General features: G+C 47.1%; 1 protein-coding gene across 5 annotated transcripts in view; it reads right to left on the reverse strand.

Annotated features, from left to right (window-relative positions):
* Positions 1 to 16,717, reverse strand: part of NFYC (nuclear transcription factor Y subunit gamma) — a 30,543-nt gene extending 13,826 nt beyond the window's left edge. For 4 of the 5 annotated variants that reach the window (XM_077788443.1, XM_077788442.1, XM_077788441.1 and 1 more), the window contains exons 1-4: positions 11,262 to 11,361; positions 3,223 to 3,335; positions 1,636 to 1,707; positions 179 to 292 (exon numbers count right to left, since the gene is read on the reverse strand). In XM_077788443.1, the coding sequence (XP_077644569.1) occupies positions 179 to 292; positions 1,636 to 1,707; positions 3,223 to 3,327 (291 nt within the window). In that variant the 5' untranslated portion in view covers positions 3,328 to 3,335; positions 11,262 to 11,361. Of the gene's footprint in view, positions 1 to 178; positions 293 to 1,635; positions 1,708 to 3,222; positions 3,336 to 11,261; positions 11,362 to 16,626 lie in introns of those variants that run through there. The other variant, XM_077788440.1, reaches the window with a different exon arrangement.
* Positions 16,718 to 20,287: the final 3,570 nt, after the last annotated feature.

The raw sequence follows: 20,287 nt of genomic DNA on the forward strand, positions 1-20,287 counted from the left end.
AGCAGGTCACGATCAGCTGAGAGATGGGAGATTTGCGTTTGGGCGAGTTGATTTTAATTTAATTAATAAAAATAAACCTTTCAGGTGGGCAGTTGTGGGTTGCTGGGTACAAAAGGTGCCTGGTGTGATGGAGACAGGGATTTTGGGAAGGGATTTTGGGATTTGGGAATTCCCTCACCTGCAGGGTCCTGCGTTTGTTGTCCTCGGTGTGGATCCAGGCGCGCAGGGTCAGCTCAGTGATGAAAATCTGAGCAGCTTTTGCAAACAGCACAGGGGCTTCTGCACTGATCATCTGCCCAAAAAATCAGATTATTTCCAATTTTACCACTCAGTTCTAACAGTGCAAACAGAATTTCATTGCCTGAGGGGAAGTTAGGGGGGTTAAATCTGAATTTGGGGGAATTTTCACCTCAGGATTTTCACCTCAGGATTTTCACCTTAGGATTTTCACCTCAGGATTTCCTCAGGCCTGACTGAATTAAGATCATGGAAGAGGAGTTTTGGGTATTTAAAATAGTCTCTAAAGAGAATTGTTTGTCTTTTTTTCCTTTTTTTTTTTTTTTTTTGCCCTCAGTGTGACACCATCCTTCTGTCAGGATAACCCCTAATTTAAATGAGATCCTAAAAATTCTCCATTCACACTCCCAGCACTTTGCATTGGCATTAATGCTTATTAATTAACCTTTAAATAGGAATATTCCTATTTAAGTGGAGACTTTCCCTCCTCTCCACTCTGCCTTAAAATCTCCTTTTCCCCTTCAGCATCACAAATTTGGCATTTATTTGGTTCAGACACGGAGTTGGGCCCTCAGAAAATTGGGATTATACTTTTCCAGTGAATAGAGAATTTTCTCATTTTTCTCATTTATTTAAGGCTCTCTCATAAATTAAGGGCTGTCCTGACAGAAGGATGGTGTCACACTGAGGGGAAAAAATAAAAAACAATTCTGTTTTCCCTCAGGAATTAAGTGACAGTTTTTAAATTAAAAAAAAAAACAAAAACAAAAAAAAAAAAAAAAAAAAAAAAACCAAAAAAAAAACAGGGATGAAATGATTCCTTTTTCCTTCTTTCTGTGTCAGGGAGTTTTCATCAATTTGTGTGTCCTTGTCATCAAAATCCCAAATATTGGGATCAAACCTGAGTTATCCACCTGAATTGTTGCTTATTTTTCCATAAAAAAATAAAATAAATGGCATAAATTTAATTGTGTCAATCTAGGGATCAAACCCAGGTTATCCACCTAATTTTCCATAAAAATGGAATTAGGTGGAACAAAAATCACTCTAAATCTTTGTGAGAGTGGAAAAAAACCAAGAGGGAACTTGAGAGGAGACAGTTAAGCAGTAAGGAAAACAGGAAATAACCTGAATTATTTTTGTATTTATTATACCTTTCAAGTGGTATTTACCACAAAAAAACAAAACTGCAAAATCAAAACCAAAATCCCAAATGTTTCTGCTTTCCCAGCTCAGTTTAATTACAAAAAACCAAGGGAATTTTGCTAAAAAACAGCTTAAAAATAGTAATAATGAGAAGATTAATGAATTTCAAGGGATAATGGGTAAAATATCCAGGAAAAGGACCTTAAATCCTTTTCCAGGACCATAAATTCCAGGTAAAAAACCAGAATGTACCTTCACATCTTCATCCAACTTCATGATTTTCTTAATCCGAGCCAAGGGCAGCTCCTGAACTCTGAAGTCTTTCTGCAGAGAGATTTCAGAGACTTTTTACTGATATTTAACTGCAAATAAAGGTAAAAAAAAAATGTTAAAATAATCAGTGTTTTCTCAAATTGAAGGCTGGAAAGTTTATTTTTTGTGTTTTATTATTGATTTAGTTCTTCTGTCAGATATTTATATTCATTATTTCACTTCCAAGCTGAAGTTTTCCTGAAGAACAGAATGTTTCTGATGTCACCCATTTATCCATCTATTTATATTTGAAATAAATAATTCAATTCTGTTTCCTGGGCCCCAGAAACCATTCAAATTTATAAAAAAAAAAATCACAGGAGAAAATAAAGATAAACAAGAGTTGGATGAAATCCTGGCTTTATTTGTACTTCTCTGCCACCAAATCCCAATTTTGGTGTTAAAAACCTTGCAGGAACCTGGTTTAAAAGATCAGTTTGATGTTTTTAGGTGGATTTTTTTTCCTTTTTTTCCAGTCAGGAATGGTGGTTTAGGAACCTGGATTATCCCTCTGATTCATCGCTGAGGCCAAATTTGCACCCAGAAATTCCCTGGAGAGAATTCCTGGGCTCAGGAAATCTCCAAGAGGCTTCTCCCTTCCCTGAAGACAAAAAGTGGAATTTAAATAAATAAATTAATTCAGTATATTCCCGCCCTTGTTCCCACACCTCTTGTGGGAATGGAAAAATATTGAAGTTGTTTAGTCCAGTCGTTATTCGCAACCTAGATGGGATTTATTAAATCAAATATCTTTAATTTAATAATGCACCTGATAAGAAACTTGGCATTTGAGTGATTTCAACATTTCAGGGCTGTCAAAGGAGGTGGTTCCGGACTAGGGCAGGAGCCTAAACTCAAATTCATTCACAAAATTGGAATTAACAGGGAATTTAGGGAGGAAGGAAAAGTCTGAGCTGGATTTTGCCAGTAAAATCTTGCTCAAAGATTTAGAATTCAATAATTTAAAATTTATCCCATAGAAACACCCAAATTCCCAGATCCCAGAGCAGGAAGCTGAACTTGGAGAGGATTTTTCCCTGTTTTTCCTGGGAATATCCCAACCCCTGGGGATGCTAATTTTAATTCCCAATTCCTGAGGCCAAGATAATCCTGAAGATCTTTCTCCATGATTTTATGACTCTGTTACAATCCCATTCCATTTTTTGGGAGATTCCTGTCTGAGGGATGATTCCTCATTTCCTAAACCCAATTTCCCAAATCCCAGAGCAGGAAGCTGAACTTGGAGAGGATTTTCCCCATTTTTTCCTGGGAATATCTCAATCTCTGGGGATGCTCATGGTTCTTTTTTAATTCCCAATTCCTGAGGCCAAGATAATCCTGAAGAACTTTCTCCATGATTTTATGACTCTGCTCCAATGCCATTCAATTTTTTGGGAGATTCCTGTCTGAGGGATGATTCCTCATTTCCTAAACCCAATTTCCCAGATCCCCAGAGCAAGAAGTGGAACTTGGAGAGGATTTTTCCCATTTTTTCCTGGGAATATGCCAGCCCCCGGGGATGCTTACCACGGTGAGGTTGCGGATCTCCTCCATCACGCGTGGCCAGAAGCTCTGGAGGCTCTGCTGGGCATCGCTGCTCCCCGCCGTGCCAAAGGCGCCGTCCGTGGACATCCCGGCACCTGGACACGGGAAATACACGCGTGAGCAAGGGAATAGTAAAAAAGAACAGGAAATAAACTGGAGTGTGCAAGGAGGGGAAAAAAAACAGGGAAAGGTGGAAAAAACGGGGAAAAAACAGGTTAAAAACCATAAAAGCGAGGAAAAAAACAGGGAAAATGCCAGGGAAAAAATCAGGGGGAAAAAAGGGGGGGAACTAAAAGGGAAAAAAAAGGGGAAAAGAAGGGGGGAAAAGGGGGGAAAAGGGAAAAAAGAGGAAAAAAGAGGAAAAAAGGGGGAAAAAAGGGGGGAAAAGGGGGAGAAGGGGGGAGAAGGGGGAGGGAAGGGGGAAAAAGGGGGGAAAAGGGGGGAAAAAGGAAAAAAGAGGAAAAAAGGGGGGAAATGGGGGGAAAAGGGTGGGAAAAGAGGGAAAAAGGGGGAAAAAGGGGGGAAAAGGGGGAAAAAGTGGGAAAAGGGGGGAAAAAGGGGGGGGGAAGGGGGAAAAAGGGGGAAAAAGGGGGAAAAAGGGGGAAAAAGGGGGAAAAAGGGGGAAAAAGGGGGGAAAAGGGGGAAAAAGGGGGAAAAGAAAAAAAGAGAAAAAACAGGGAAGAAAAAACAGGAGAAAAAGAAAAGGTAAAAAACTAGGCAAAAAAAAAAAAAACAGGAAAAAAATAACAGGGGGAAAAAAAAACAGGAAAAAAAATGGGGAAAAAAAAACAGGAGGGAAAAAAAACAGGGGAAAAATAAAAAGGAAAAAAACCCAGGAAAAAATACCAGGGGAAAAAAAAAAAACAAAACTTAAGGGAAAAAAACACAGGAAAAAAACCCCAGAATTTCAGGTCATTTATATTATAAAAATCCTGCTGATGGATACAAAACATTTCCTACTTTTAAGTTAAACACAGAAGGGATTTCAGAACAAACGACAATTCCTGCTTTCCGTGCCTGTTTAGGATCATTTTATCATAAACTGAGTAAAAGTAGAGACAGGAAAACCTACAAAATATAAACCCCAAAATAAAAGTGAAACGGCTCAGAACAATACAGGAATTTTGAATTAAAATTTAATCAAAATTTCTAATTAGAATATGGATACAGCAATGGTTTGGAGGTGCTGGAGAGGACTGGGAGGAAAGGGAAAAATCCCAAATTTGGGCCCAGGAGCTCCAGAGAAACCTCACCGTGAGCCATTCCTGGCAATGAGAATTCCTGCTCCTCCTTCCAAGTTCATCCCAGGGTTCAAGAGCTCACTCGGGGTGGGATGAGCTCAGCAGAGCCACAGGAACCTTGGGTCTCACACCCGTGGCTGAACCTGCTGGGTTTTTCTTCTGGGACCTTTTACAGGGGAATGTTCCAGCATCACTCGGCTCCATCCATCCATGGATTCCTCCTCCATGGTTCATCCATCCATCCATCCATGGATTCCTCCTCCATGGTTCATCCATCCATCCATGGATTCCTCCATGGTTCATCCATTCCTTCATCCATCCATGGATCTGTCCATCCATCCATCCATGAATCTGTCCATCTCTCCATGGATCCACCCATCCATGGATTCCTGCATGGTTCATCCATCCATGGATCCATCCACCCATCCATGGATTCCTCCGTGGTTCATCCATCCATGGATCCATCCATCCATCCATGGATTCCTCCTCCATGGTTCATCCATTCCTTCATCCATCCATGGATCCATCCATGCATCCATGGATCCCTGCATGGTTCATCCATTCCTTCATCCATCCATGGATTCCTTTATTCCTTCATTCATCCACGGATGTGTCCCCCACCCTTCCTTCCATCCCTTTGTCCATCCATCCATCCATCCATGAGTCTGTCCACCTCTCCATGGATCCATCCATCCATGGATTCATCCATTTGTTCCTTCATCCATCTCTCCATGGATCGATTGATCAGTTGATCCATCCATGGATTCATCCATCCTCCATCCATAGATTCATCCATTCCTTCATCCATCCATGGATCTGTCCATCTCTCCATGGAGACACCCTTCATTCTCCCAGTCCATCCATGGATCTGTCCATCTCTCCACGGATCCATCCTTCTTTCCATCCCGGCAAGGTGGGAATGGGAATAACGTCCCCACCCTGCGAGGGCTGTGTCACAATTTCTGCTGGTTTTTAGATCTCATTTCATCTGAAATGTGATGGACGAAGGTCCATCCATGGATTCATCTATGGATCCATCCTTCCTTCCAGCCATGGATCCATCCATCTCTCCATGGATCCATCCATCTAGCCATCATCCATCCATCCATCATCCATCCATCCATCATCCATCCCTCATCCATCCATCATCCATCCATCCAGCCATCCCTCATCCATCCATCCATCATCCATCCATCCATCCCTCATCCATCCATCATCCATCCATCCATCATCCATCATCCATCCATCATCCATCCATCCATCCATCCATCCATCCATCATCCATCCATCATCCATCCATCATCCCTCCATCCCCCCTTTTCCTGGATTCCCCTCCTCAGGATCCCTGAGCTCACCCACCAAAGGCTCCCAAGGGCTTTAGGAGCAAAGTGGCTGCTCCGACCCCAAATTCTGCTGGAAAACAGAGACGAGATCCCAGGGAACGGCTGGAGATGTCCCTGAGGGGATTTAGGTTGGATTTAGGGAAAGGTTCTGGGGTTTTTGGTGCTTGGGAACATTCCCAAGGCTCCAGAGCTCCAGGAAGGTTTGGACACCACTCCCAGGGACGCTCGGGGTGGGATGTTCAGGATCCTTGAGGATCCTTCCAGGATATCCCAGGTGTGCTGGGATGAGCTGAACCACCCAAAATCCAGGCTGGGAGAATTCCAATGAGGAGATGGACACAGCTCTGAAGGAAACACCAAAACCTTCCCAAAAAACCAACCCCTGGCAGCAAGGAAGGACGGGAAAGCTTTCCCAGAGAAGCTGCGGCTGCTCTGCATCCCTGCAAGTGTCCAAGGAGCATCCCGGGACAGGGGAAGGTGGAATTCCCATCAACCCAAACCATCCTGGAATTCTGGAACCAACCAGGATTCACCTCCAACTGGTTTTCCAGGCAGGAAAATATTTTCTTTTTCCCCTCACGCTGGAAAAGCCGAGGCCTGGCTGGAGGCGATTCCAGAGCAGATCCCAGGAATATCCCAGGAGCTGTCGGAGCTGTTCCGCCACCTCTGGCAAACATCAAAATTCCCAAATCCTGCGGCAGCTGACAAAAACTGGGCAAGTTTTGCTTCGTGGGAGAGCAAAGGAAGCGTGAAAACGCCTCGGGGTGGGTTTTTGGGGATATTTTTTACACAAATGCTGTTTTCTGCTCTTTTTTTGGGCGCCCTGGGAAGGGGGAAGCAGCCAAACGGAGCCGGCTCCCCTCGGAAAATTCGCCACTTCAGCTCCTGGAAAACACAAGCTACGGGAAAAATCCCAAATTGACCCAAAACCTCTGAGCCTGCAATTCCATCCTCAGCACTAGCCAGAGTTTTCTTTCTTTCTTTTTTTTTTTTTTTTCCCTGGAAAAACACCAGATCCAAAAAAAAAAATCACATTCCAAGTGAGGCGGGAATGGGAATAACGTCCCCACCCAGCGAGGGCTGCCTGACCATTCTTGTTGGTTTTTTAAATCTCATTTTGTTTGAAATGTCATTTTCTACTTTTGATTTTTTTTTCTTTTGCCAAGTTCTCCCCGGTGTAAAAAAGCCAAACAAAGAGGGTGGAGAGCCCCTCCAAAGGAAATTTATCCAAATATTCCAAGGGATTTGCAAAGAGGGAAGGAATGAGGCGGGAAGGAGGAAGAACTCAGCAGCATCACAAATTCCAGCTCCTTTCCATACTAAATTCCCACAATTATGGGGAAAAATCCCATTTTTCCATGGAGAAAGCAGCACATTCCCCACAATTCCTTCCCAAAATCCCATCAAAATCCCAAAATCCTCCAGCACTGGGAATCCATTCCTGCCCCTCCATCCCTTATCCCAAATCCTTCTCCAAAGCTTCCAAAGTTGTCCCGATAAAAAGAAAGCAGGAAAAGTTTAATAATTAAATAAATTAATATTTTTTAAATTAAATTATTAAAGCTGATTAAGCACTGAATTTAAAGCAGCAACATCATTCCACTGCAATTATTAAAATATAAAAAAATCCCAACATCATGGACAGGCAACAAATTAAAAATGGATTCAAACCAACCAGAATAATTAACTTTTTACTGATTTATTTATCCAAAAATATTCTATAAAATGTTGTTATAAAATCCAACAGAACAGTGGGGAAAAGGGGATGGGCACAAATTCAGGGCAGGCTGAAATTCTGCTTAAAAATATATATAAACCCTAAAAATATGATCATTTGAACCATTTAAAATCAAATTTTAAGAGGTTGAAATGTTATTTGGAGAATTAAATGTGGATATCAGGGGTTCGGGTTGCAAAATCTTGTCTTGATCTTGGAAAAATCAACACCTGAGCACTCCAGGTGCCTTTTTTTTCCAGGAATATTTTGGATTTTTCCACCTTCAAACTCCATCAATTCTCCACCACGTCCCCTCTGCTCCCAGCCAGCCCCAAAGGGGGCAGGAGGGATCTGGATCCCAATCCCAGCTCTTTATTCCAAGGAAATTTGGGATAAAAAAATCATTTTAATCAACTATTTTAATCTGTATATTGATATAAATGTCTTTATTTCTTCATCTGTTGATAAATAGCTATTTAATCATATTATATTCAATATTCCTATTACTGTCTTCATTCAATTTTATAAATGAAATCATCCAAAAACTAAAATTAATTCTTTTTATAGAAGTTTTTCCCTTCTCCTGCTTAAACCAAGCTCAACCTGAAGTGCTCCAAGGCAGCCAGGATGGTTTGAATTCCATTTTTTTCCTCTTTTATGTTTTAATTGAAATAAAAATGTTTTGGTGTTATAAAAATGAAAATCTCCCACCTCTGTGGCCTAAAAATGGAAAATTCCTGTTCTGATTTGAGCAGGAATTGAAATAAAGAGAAAATACAAGAAAATCCCTTCAGCTTTTGGGAATAACTCCCAAAAAAAAATCTCCTTTTTAAATTTCGGAGATATCCTAAAGTTTGTTGTTGCTGTGATTTTTAACCCTCTGAAATAAAAACTAAATTCTTCTTCTTCATAATGAAAGAGTTTAATGAATAAAAAGCTTTAAAAAATTAAATAATTCACTATTTTAGGTCCAAAACTCATTAAATTTAATTCATTTACAACACGATAAGCCCTGAAATGAAGAAATCACCTCATGAGGCAACTTAATTAAAATCCAGACGTCATCCCCATGATAGAAATCCAATATTTTAGCCTGATTAAATGAAATAAAATCTAAATTTTGTGGCTGAAAGGGCACCCAAAGCCTGAAACGCTGAGGTGAGGGACGGCAATGTCCCCACCCCAAAAGTGTCCCCAAGATTTCCCTGGGTGCAAAAAACAAGGGTGGAAAATTAAATTAAAATAATAAAATAAATAACTTTGTTGTCTCTAAGTTCCAGGTTAAAATTTTAGGAGAAATTAAAATTTTAAATGTACAGGAGAAGGAAACTGCTGGAAAATCTAGGTGGAAAAATCGAATTTAGAGAGAATAAAAGGAAAAAATCAAATTTATATAGAGAATAAAGTTTAAAAAAATCAAATTCCTAGAGAATAAAATAAAAAAATCAAATTCCTAGAGGATAAAGCTAAAAAATCCAACTTATAGGGGATAAAAGTTAAAAATCAAACTCATACAGAATAAAATTTTAAAAATTTATTAATTTGATAATAGAGAATGTAAAAATGCAATTCATAGAGAATAAAGGTAAAATTTATAAGGGATAAAATTAAAAAATCAAATTCATATGGAGAATAAAACTAAAAAAAAAAATCAAACTTCAAGAAAACAACAACAACAAATAAAAAGAAATCCCTGGAGATCTTTGGAGCAGAAGGGACACCCAAAATTTACTCCTTAAAATGTGACCTTCCTAAAGCTGGAAAAAATCCAAAAGAAATGGAATAATAATAATAAATATAATATGAATTATTTGTTAATAAATCCATTCTCCAGGTTTTTGGACACAGAAAGTTCAAGCAGAACTGGTTTTTCCCCAGCCTCCTACAAGTTGAAGGCAACAAAATATTCCAAATTTTGGGTGGAATCAAGATTTCTGCAGGGTTTTTATTCTTGTTTTTTATTCATCACGTTGACCTCGTGTCCTGCCAATGCTCAAAAGCTGGATAAATCCTAATTTTTAGGGAAATAAATGATTCTAGGGAAATTAGTCTAGCAAAAATAAATTATTATTAAGGAAATAAATGGAAATATGCTATTTTTGAGGAGATGCTGCCATTGACCTTGATGCTCACAGGAAATTCTCCAATCCTGGCCCACAGCCGGCTCCAGAATTTCCTCCAACATTCCCCCAGTTATTAAAATCTGATTTTTTGGGGGATATTTCTCCTTTTATTCCCTTCTTCAAACTGTGACTAAGCCCCAGATGAGGTGCTTGGAGCATTAATTTGGAATTAAAAGAGCCCAAATCACACTTGGAAGCAAGCTCAAGCCCAAGCAAAGCTTGCTCCTAAAACCAGGAAATAAATGTCATTTATTTCCCTAATAATAATTTATTTTTTTCCCTAGAATCATTTCCCTAGAATAATTTCTTTCCCTAAAAGTTAGGATTTATCCAGGACAACGTGAAGAATAAAAAACCCAGCAGAAATCTTGATTCCACCCCAAAATTTGGAATATTTTGATGCCTTTAGCTTGTAGGGGGAAAAATCAGTTCTTCTTGATCCTTCTAGGTCAAGAAATCTGAAAAATGGATTTATTAACAAATAATTAATATTTTAAATTATTATTATTATTATTCCAGTTTCTTTGGATCTGAGAAGTTTTGATGCCTTCAGCTTGTAGGAGGCCGGGGGAAAAAATGAGTTGTGCTTGATCTTTCTAGGTCAAGAAATCTGGAAAATGGATTTATGAACAAACAATTATTATTATTATTATCATTATCATCATTATTATTATCATAATTGTTATTATTATTCCAGTTCCTTTGGAGATGTGAAGTTTTGATGCCTTCAGCTTGTAGGGGGAAAAATGAGTTGTGCTTGATCTTTCTAGGTCAAGAAATCAGAAAAATGGATTTATGAACAAACAATTCGTATTTATTATTATTATTATTCCAGTCCCTTTAGATCTGAGAAGTTTTAGAAGCGAAATATCCTTATTTTTACCAAATAATGATAATGATAATAATAATAGTATAATTTTGGGAATAATTTCCCACAGCAGCGCTTTGAGCCTCAACAATCAGCGAGAAAATAAGGGGAAAAAAGGGATTTTGCACCCTGTGAGGGAAAGGAGGAGCAGGAATATCCACGACACCCGAGTTTAATTCGAATTTCGCGACAATCCCCGGTGTCCTCGTTGCCCTCCAGCAGCTCGGGGTTCGGTTTGGTTTTCTTTTCCCTCCTATTTATTTATTAATTTAATTTTTTTTTTTTTTTCGGTTCAAAGTGCCGCAAACAAACTTTGTCCTTCAGAGGGGCGGCTCGGAGCGCTGCGATTTCAAGGTCAACTCCTGCAGGCCCCGCTCCCAGCCGGGGCTGCGGCGGAGCCCGGGGCGAGCCCGGCGGGACCCCCGGGACCCCTCATCCCCCGCGGGCCGCCGAGCCTCGATCCCCCGGGGCCAAAAAAGCGCTGCCAGCACCCGCCGAGGGCTCGGGGGTGCCGCGGCTCCGCTGTCGCCCCCGCCGCTTTGTCCGCCCCTCACGCCGCTGCCCTCACGCTCGCGCTGAGGGCGCTCGGCGCGCGCCCCGAGGCTTTCACCGCCGCCCCTGCCCACCCCGCCCGCTCCCTCGCCGGTGCTCCCCGGCATCCCCCGCCGCCTCCGCGGCCTGTCCCCGGCAGCCCCGGCCGCGCTCGCGGCGGCAGCGCCCCGCACTCACCGGCGCTTCCCCGCCATGGTTTTACGGCCGGGCGAGCCCCGCGGCCGCCGGGGGCTCCCCCCGGGCCCCGCCGCGCCCGCGGCCCCTTTAACGGCGGCGGCCCCGCGCGCCCCGCTGCGCGCGCCCGGCCCGCCCCGCGCCCGCGCTCATTGGCTGCGCGCCCCGCGCTTGAGCGCTCCCATTGGCTACGCGCCCCGCGGTCCGCTCCTCCCATTGGTCCCCGCCGCGGCGCAGCCTCGCCGGCCGCTTCCTGCTTTAAAGTTACCTTGAGCGGCGGCCGCAGGGGTCAGGCAAGCCCCGCCCCCCAGCCCCGCCCCGATTGGTCGCCTCGCCTCCTATTCGAACACATGAGGAGGCCGGCGGCGCGCGGCCGCTGATTGGCCGGCGCGCCTGTCAATCAGGGCGGTTCCCGCCACGCCTTGCCGGCGGGGCCGCACGTGCGCGAGGCGCGCGCGGAGCCCGGGATTCAGAAATTTTGGGATTTTTTGGAGCTCGCCCGGCCCAGCCTCCCCTCACCCCAGCAAGGCAGCGCCACACGGAGCAGGTGACACGGGGACAAGCCGCAGGTGCGCTCCCCCAGAGCGAGGAATGAAGCTCCTCCGCAGGGCGAGGAGGAGCTCGCTGGGGTTTCATTCATGGCCGCCGCTCCTCGGCCTGTCCCTGAGCAGAGCCTGGCACAACCCCCGACACCTCCGGGATGTTTTATGGACCGAGGGGATTCTCTGCCAGCCTTCCCTTCTCCAGATGCAGCTCCCGGTTTTTCCTCATGAGGATCCCTGAGAGAGCTCCAGCTTGGATAAATCCGGTGTTTTTCGGGAATAATTTAATTCCAGCAGGGTCACGGCCATGCCACCTCCCTCTGTCTCCTCGTCAGGGACATCCTCCAGACCCCAAATCCCTCTGGACCCTCTCCAGCAGTCCCAAATATCCCAGAAATGGATCCCCCAATCCCAGGGAACATTCCTTGGGAGCCCCTGGGAACAGGGATCGGGATCCCACAGCCCTCACAGGAGGCTGTGCCACCCCACAAACATTCCATAGGATAAGGGAAACTAAAAATAAATAAAAAAAGGACAGATTTTCCAAGTCCTTGGAATAGCCCCTGAGGCCTGGGCAGGATGAATTGCAGGAAAATTCCCAAAATTCCCGACAGGAATGGAGCTTTCATGTCCAACACCAAGAACTTCCCTTGGCTTTTCACCACACACAGCCTCACTCTGCCCCTCCAGCAGAATTTTGGGAACCCCTGGATGGGATGGGATCCTCCAGACCCCAAATCCCTCTGGACCCTGTCCAGCAGCTCCTTGTCCCATATATCCCAGAAATGGATCCCCCAATCCCAGGGAACATTCCTTGGGAGCTCCTGGGAACAGGGATTGGGATCCTACAGCCCTCACAGGAGGCTGTGCTGCCCCACAAATATTCCATTGGATGAGAAAAAATTAAAATAATTTTAAAAAAAGACAGATTTTCCAAGTGTTTGGAACAACCCCTGAGGCCTGGGCAGGATGAATTGCGGGAAAATTCCCGACAGGAATGGAGCTTTCATGTCCAACTCCAAGAATTTCCCTTCACTTTCAACCACCACAGCCTCACTCTGCCCCTCCAGCAGAATTTTGGGAGCTCCTGGATGCTTTGGGAATTTGGGAATGTTGTGGGTAAAGAATGGGAATGGTCCACAATAACAAAGTTGTGGAAAGCAGGGGAATATTTTAACCTCTAGACACAAAAATCCCATTTTTATCAACAACACCACGATGGATTTCCAGCTGTAATTCCAAGCTGTGATTTCCTCCTGACAGGATTATCCAGGAGGGAAAAATATTGGGAAGCACAGCCAAATCCTGCTGATTAAATCACTCTGAATCTGATAACGAGGAGAGATTTAATTTAAAAATAGATTTTCCAGATGTTTTGGGGGAATAGAATGGGTTAAAAAAAAAGAAATAAATACATTCTGTTCTCTTCCTGTGGCATTCCTGAGATAAAAAGCAGGGCCTGGAGCTGTGGAATTCTGATTATTGGAATGATGTGAGGTATTTTGGGTATGAAAAACAAAGGCAGCACCTTTCCTGCAGAACAGAGGAATGCCTGGCTGGGATTGTGGAATTCTGAGTGCTCAAAAAAACCAAAAAACAGTGAAAGGGTTTATTTATGGGGGAAAAAAACCCAAAAAACAAATTAATTTGGGAAGTCCTACAATAAAGGGTTTATTTGTGGGGGGTAAAAACCCCAAATTAATTTTGGATAGTTCTACAGTAAAGGGTTTATTTATGTGGGGTAAAAACCCCAAATTAATTTTGGATAGTTCTATAGTAAAGGGTTTATTTAATAGGGGAAGAAACACCCCAAATTGTTTTTGGGTAGTTTACTGTAAAAGGTTTATTTATGGGGGGTAAAAACCCCAAATTAATTTTGGGAGGCCTTACAGTAACGGGTTTATTTGTGGAAAAAACCCCACTAAGTGAATTTGGGAAGCCCTAAAGGATTTATTTCAATCATTGCAGCTGTTGTTGCTCTGAAATCCCAGAGGGTTTGGATTCGTTTTGGGAAGGAATTCTCTCTTGGGATGGTGGGGAGGGGCTGGGATGGAATTCCCAGAGACTGGGAATCCCTGGCAGTGTCCAAGGCCAGTGGAATTTGTCTCTGCCATGGAATGGGGTGGGACTGGATGGGATTTAGGGTCCCTCCCGACTCAAACCATTCCATGATTCCATGAATTACAGGGGAAAAAAGGAATGTTCTGCACCCTGCAGCTGCCAGCTGCCTCTCTGGGGCACCCCCAGGGATCCACCACTGGCCCTGGTCCCTGTGGGGCAGGAAAACGTGCTTGGACAAACAGGAATTCTCTTCATCCAGCACAAACTATGGAAAAATGCCTGGCTGAAGGTCTCCAGAGACCTGCTGGGATCACACCTATTCCTGCCTGGAATGAGCACTCAGGGATCCTGCTGGATCCCACAGTCTCCTGAGCTGGATCCCAAAATATCCTGAAATCCCACAGTCTCCTGAGCTGGATCCCAAAATATCTTGAAATCCCACAGTCTCCTGAGCTGGATCCCACAGTATCCTGAGCTGGATCCCACAGTATCCTGAGCTGGATCCCCAAAATATCCTGAAATCCCACAGTCTCCTGAGCTGGATCCCAAAATATCCTGAGCTGGATCCCACAGTATCCTGAGATCCCACGGTATCCTGAGCTGGATTCCACAATCTGCTGGGCTGGATCCCAAAATATCCTGAGCTGGATCCCACGATCTTCTGGGATCCCACGATCTCCTGAGCTGGATCCCAAAATCTGATGAGCTGGAAGGATCCTCAAGGATCATCCAATCCAAGCCCTGGGCATCCCTGGGAGTGTTGTCCAAACCTTCCTGTAATTCTGGAGCCTCAGGAATGTTCCCAAGCATCAAAACCCCCAGAAATCCAACGTAAATCCCCTCTGGAACAGCTCCAGCCATTCCCTGGGATCCTGTCCCTGGTTATGCCACAGCAGGTGTGACGTTGTTGTCACCACGATGCCCAGGTGAGCTGAGGCTGTCACAGGGCACGAGGACAAACAGACCCAGTCCAAAAGCAGGATCTCATTTCAGGAAAAAAAAAAACCTAAGGAAAGGCTTGGGATGCTGCCAAGGAAGTTTGGAGTTGGGTTTGTAGGGCTGGAGGAAAAGGGCTCACACAGCAATGGAGACAAGGGAGATTTATTCCCAAATCCATGGAAAATATTCGACTCTTAGCTCAGAAGTGATTTGGAAAGTCACATTCCAGAAGCAGCCAGGGCTATTGTTCCTTCCTCTGTGGCAACCTGGAACCTGCCAGAGCTCCAGGGTCTGGAGGTGGCCCTGGGACACAGCTCAGCCACCCCAAAGCTGCCCTGACACCCCTCAAACAAGAGGAACCCACCTGGAAGAAAACCCCACCCAGCCCAAAAGAATTCCTGGGGTTATCTGGGACACTGCTGGCATTCACCAGCTACCTGGGGGCATTTATTTTATTCCCCCAGCTCCAGGAAAAAGCAGGATTTAGGGAGACCACAGGTGTTCTCACAGCTCTTGCTGCTTTTTGAGCACAGATTAAACAACGCCTAAGAAAAAAAAAAACAGAAACCCTTGACTGCCTTGTCACATTCCTGCCCCTCTTCCTGCCAAATGCTGTGGCAGAGCCTGAAAAAGCTTCTCAAGGCTTGGATGGCAAAAGTCCCAAAGATTGCTAAAAGAGAATCATGGAAACATGGACTGACAGAATGTTAAGGGCTGGAAGAGAGCTTAAAAATCATCAGGTGCCACCCCCTGCCATGGGCAGGGACACTTTCCATTGTCCCAGGTGGCTCCAAGCCCCATCCAGCCTAGCCTTGGACACTTCCAGGGATGCAGGGGCAGCCACAGCTTCTCTGGCAAATCCATTCCAGCCCCTCACACTCTCACAGCCAAAAATTTCCTCATAAATTAAACCTAAACACCCACGCTCCTCTCTACCCTGTCCTCTCAGACAGGTCAGGATCACAACCTGCCTTGGAATCGCAGAACCAGGAACGGTTTAGATAGAAAAAGACCTTAAAGCTCACCGCATTTCACCCCTTCCACTACACCACGTTGCTCAAGGCCTCTTCCATGGATGAGGCACCAGCACACATCCCCGGTGGCGGCCAGGCAGATCCTACCCGGGAAAACACCGGGAGGCCTCGGTGCGTTGCACCGGGAGCGCTGCCAGCCCCGAATCCCGGCTCTCGGGCCGGTTCCCCCGGGGGTCCTGCCAGCCCCAAATCCCGGCTCTAAGGCCGGTTCCCGGGCGGGTGCTCCAGCCCCGAATCCCGGCTCTCAGGCCGGTTCCCCCGGGGGTCCTGCCAGCCCCAAATCCCGGCTCTCAGGCCGGTTCCCCGGGGGTGCTCCAGTCCCGAATCCCGAATCTCTCGGGCCGGTTCCCCGGGGGTGCTCCAGCCCCGAATCCCGAATCTCTCGGGCCGGTTCCCCGGGGGTGCTCCAGTCCCGAATCCCGAATCTCTCGGGCCGGTTCCCCGGGGGTGCTCCAGCCCCGAATCCCGAATCTCTCGGGCCGGTTCCCCCCCGGTTCCGCCATCCCCGGGCCCGTCCCCCCCCCACGCCCCGCGCGGGACAACGGTCCGCTGCCTGTCCTCTCCCCGGTCCGCGCCCCGCCAGCCAATCAGCGCCCTCCTCGCCGCGCCCGCCTCCCCCGCGCCGCCCAATCAGCGCGCGCGCCGCGGCCCGGCCAATCGCAGCGCAGCCGTTGCTGAGGGTGCGGGGGGGGGGGCCCCGCAGCGACCCCCCTCGGGCCGCCCCCGCCCCGCGCCCCCTCACGGGCCGCCGCCGCCGCTTCCCCCCCGCCACCGCGCTCCCCGCGTACTCACCGGGGCGGCCGGCGCCGCGATCTCCGCCTGCTCCGCCCGCTGCCCGCGCTGCCTCCGGCGCGGCCGGCGGGAGGCGGGAGGAGGGGGGGGGAAAGGGGGGCGGCCGGAGCGGAGTGAGCGCCGAGCGGCCGAGAAACAAGATGGCGGCGGGGCCGTGAGGCGGCGGGGCGGCGGCTCCGCCCCTTTTTTTGTCGTTTCCCCCCCCCTTCACTTCCCCTCCCCGCGCTGAGCCGCGGCGGCGCGCGCGGGCGCGACCCGGCGGGGATCTCGCGAGATTTGCGGGGGGGGCGGGAGTGGGCGGGAAAACCCTGAGGGACCGTGAGGGACGGGGACAAACCTGAGGGACCGGAATAAACCGGGAGGGACCGGGAGGGACGGGGATAAACCTCAGGGACCGTGAGGGACGGGGACAAACCTGAGGGACCGGAATAAACCGGGAGGGACCGGGAGGGACGGGGATAAACCTCAGGGACCGTGAGGGACGGGGACAAACCTGAGGGACCGGAATAAACCGGGAGGGACGGGGACAAACCTCAGGGACCGTGAGGGATGGGGACAAACCGGGATAGACCTTGAGGGACCGGGACAAACCGGGAGGGACAGACACAAACCTGAGGGACTGTGAGGGACGGGGACAAACCGGGAGGGACAGGGACAAACCTGAGGGACGGGGATAAACCTCAGGGACCGTGAGGGATGGGGACAAACCAGGATAGACCTTGAGGGACCAGGACAAACCTGAGGGATGGGAAGAAACCTGAGTGATCCTGAGGGATGGGGACAAACCGGGAGGGATGGGGACAAACCTGAGGGACGGGGACAAACCTGAGGGACAGGGAGAAACTGATGGACCATGAAGAAGGAGGACAAACCTGAGGGACAGAGACAGACCAGGAGGGACAAGGACAAACATGAGGAACCCGAAGGGACGGGGACAAACCTGAGGGATGGGGACAAACCTGAGGGACCAGGAGAGATGGGGACAAACCTGAGGAACCCTAAGGGACAGGGACAAACCTGAGGAATGGGAGGAAACCTGAGGGATCCTGAAGGATGGGGACAAACCTGATGGACCCTGAGGGACAGAGGCAGACCAGGAGGGACAAGGACAAACATGAGGAACAGAGACAAACCTGAGGAACTGTGAGGGACAGGGACAAACCTGAGGGACAGACAAACTGTGAGGGACCAGGACAAACAGGGAGACATCTCAGGGGCCGCCGTGCCTTGAGGAGCAGCCAAACTCTGTCCCAGATCTGCCCTGTCCTAACCCCCCACACCTGCCCAGCTTTAGGCTTCAGCCTAAAATGTGTGCAGCCTGCCGATGTTTTTCCTGCTTTATTTAAAGAAAAAACAGGAATGCTGCCATGTTTTTCTTGTTCGCTTCTCTGTCATGTATCCTCGTGATAAATTGCGTGGTAAATAAACTCGGATAAAAATGTTTTAGGTATGTGTGTTGCAGTGGACTTTTTTTCACACCCGGATTTGCCATTTTCTGGGAATTTTTTTAACGGGAGTTGGTTTGAAGTGGAATTTAAATACATCCAGTGTTCCTGAGTTGACTCACTCCCAGAGTCCCATTATGTAGCTTAAGTATATCTGCCCACAAAAGAAGGAAAAGAACTATTTTACATATCTTGGAGACCACAGAGTTCTGATTGTTCACACTGTGGGAGAAAAATATTCCTGACATCGACTTAAATAGATAAAGGAATTAAAGATCCTTTTTCTCTCTGAGTGGAGACTTGAGGCAGCTGATAATCAGAAAAAAGAACCCCAAAAGCAGCCCCAAAGGGAGAGGGAGCAAAGGCTGCCTTGACATTCCCCTAAAATCCATCAGTTCTGGAGCAAGATCCAATGGGAATTAGGAGGAAATTTAGTGAGGGGATTTCTATTTCCATGGCAGGTGGATTTTTACTCCTTTTAAACTTTTCCTTGAAGGCACGGAGAGCTGGAGCAGAAGCTGCTGCCTCATTCCCAGCCCCTCATCTGGGAATTTCCATCTCCTTTCCTCCAGGTTCCCATCCCTGGGACAGTTCCATCCTGTGGATCATCCCAATTCCATGGAGGAACCCCAGGAATTGATTCCCACCCACTTCATTATCCATGTCTCAGGATTTCATGGATAAAGTCAATTAATAGCTCAATAAAGTCGTTTTCTAGTGGAAATTTTTTCATTTCCAACAGAATGCGTTTTGTATTTCCAACAGGATATCCCCGGCAGTGCAATCCCAGGGATCATCCAGGGACGTTCCAGTGAATCCTGCCCGAGCTGCTCCTCCCTCGGCACAGGAAGATTTTCTCCTGCCATCCTGGAGCTGCTTCAAGCCAAAGTCTGTGCCCTGCTCCTGCCAGCTCTCCCAAATCCCAGATTTCCTGGCTCCAGGACACACTGAGAGGTGATTCATGCTGCCTCAGGATTTCTCCCACGAAAAAAAAATTCCCTTTTCCTTAGGAGTGACTCCATCTTTCTGCCTCCTCGTTGTCCTTTCTGCTGGCCCAATTTGCAGCCTGGCCAAGTTTCTTTTTTTAATAGCGTTTTTAATATCATTGTTCAGGTTATAAAAATAAATCCCTTGAAATATTGTTTGGGATGAGAAAGGAAAGTCGGATCCCACGGGGCCGCTGCACTTCCAGTCACCCTTCCCAAAATTGTTGGCTCTGCCCTGCTAGAGGACAAAATCCCATTCCCTGCATGCACAGGGATTTGGGATTTGTGGGTTTTGTGGAAGAAATGGGACAAATTTCTGTGTCCTCTGTGGGCTGGGAGCTGGGCTGGCCCGGAGGCTCCGTGCTGGCACTGGAGTGGGAAATGTCTTGCAGTGAAATTCCTGCAGTTTTATTGGAAGTCTTGAGGCTGAGGGCACTTGCAAGGCAGCCAAGAGCAATAAAAGTCGGGATCATGGAGCGGTCTGGGTTGGAAGGACGTTCAGGATCATCCAATTCCCCCTCCTGCCGTGGGCAGGGACCCTTCCCACTCTCCCAGCTTCCTCCAGCCTGGAATTGAACCCGTCCCAAGCACAGCTTCCCTGGAAATCCATTCCCCACCCTCACGGCTGCTCCAGCTTGGGAGTTGTTTCTTTTTTGTTGGGTTTTTTTTTTTAAATTCCCAAATTTCTGAGCCATTTCCTTCTGTTCCAGCACCGAGGCTGACGATTCATCCCCACAATTCCCTGGAAAACGCCTCATTTATTAATTAATTACCCAGCACTGCTGCTGCTGCTGCTGCCAGGCCCAGCTGTCGGAGCACCCAGCTTGGATCCAGCCCTTTTCCAGGGATTTCTGGACAATCCCCCCTTGCTCCTCCTCCTCCTCCTCTTGCCGCGGATCCTTTTGTGCTGCTCCGGCTCCGTTTCCTCCCCACCTGCTCCCTTTCCCAGCAGCAATGGATCCATTGTCTGGAGCTGCTCGGCTTTTCCCACCGGGATTGCAGCTCCCTGTCAGCCTGCCCGGAACGTGGAGGAGCCAAGGAAAACAAGAAACGAGAGAGGGGGGGGGGAAAAAAAAAGGAAAGGAGAAAGTGATTTCGCAGGAATTTGGTGGCGCTTTGATGAGTTTGGACTCATCCAGCACCTTCCACCTGCTCATCCCATCCCTCCCACGCTTCCCACTGCACCCCAGAGCTGGATTTGGGAGCCGTGGATTCGTTTGGCACCAGGGA

Source organism: Lonchura striata, chromosome 26 (assembly GCF_046129695.1).
Source record: "Lonchura striata isolate bLonStr1 chromosome 26, bLonStr1.mat, whole genome shotgun sequence".
Lineage (NCBI taxonomy): Eukaryota > Metazoa > Chordata > Aves > Passeriformes > Estrildidae > Lonchura > Lonchura striata.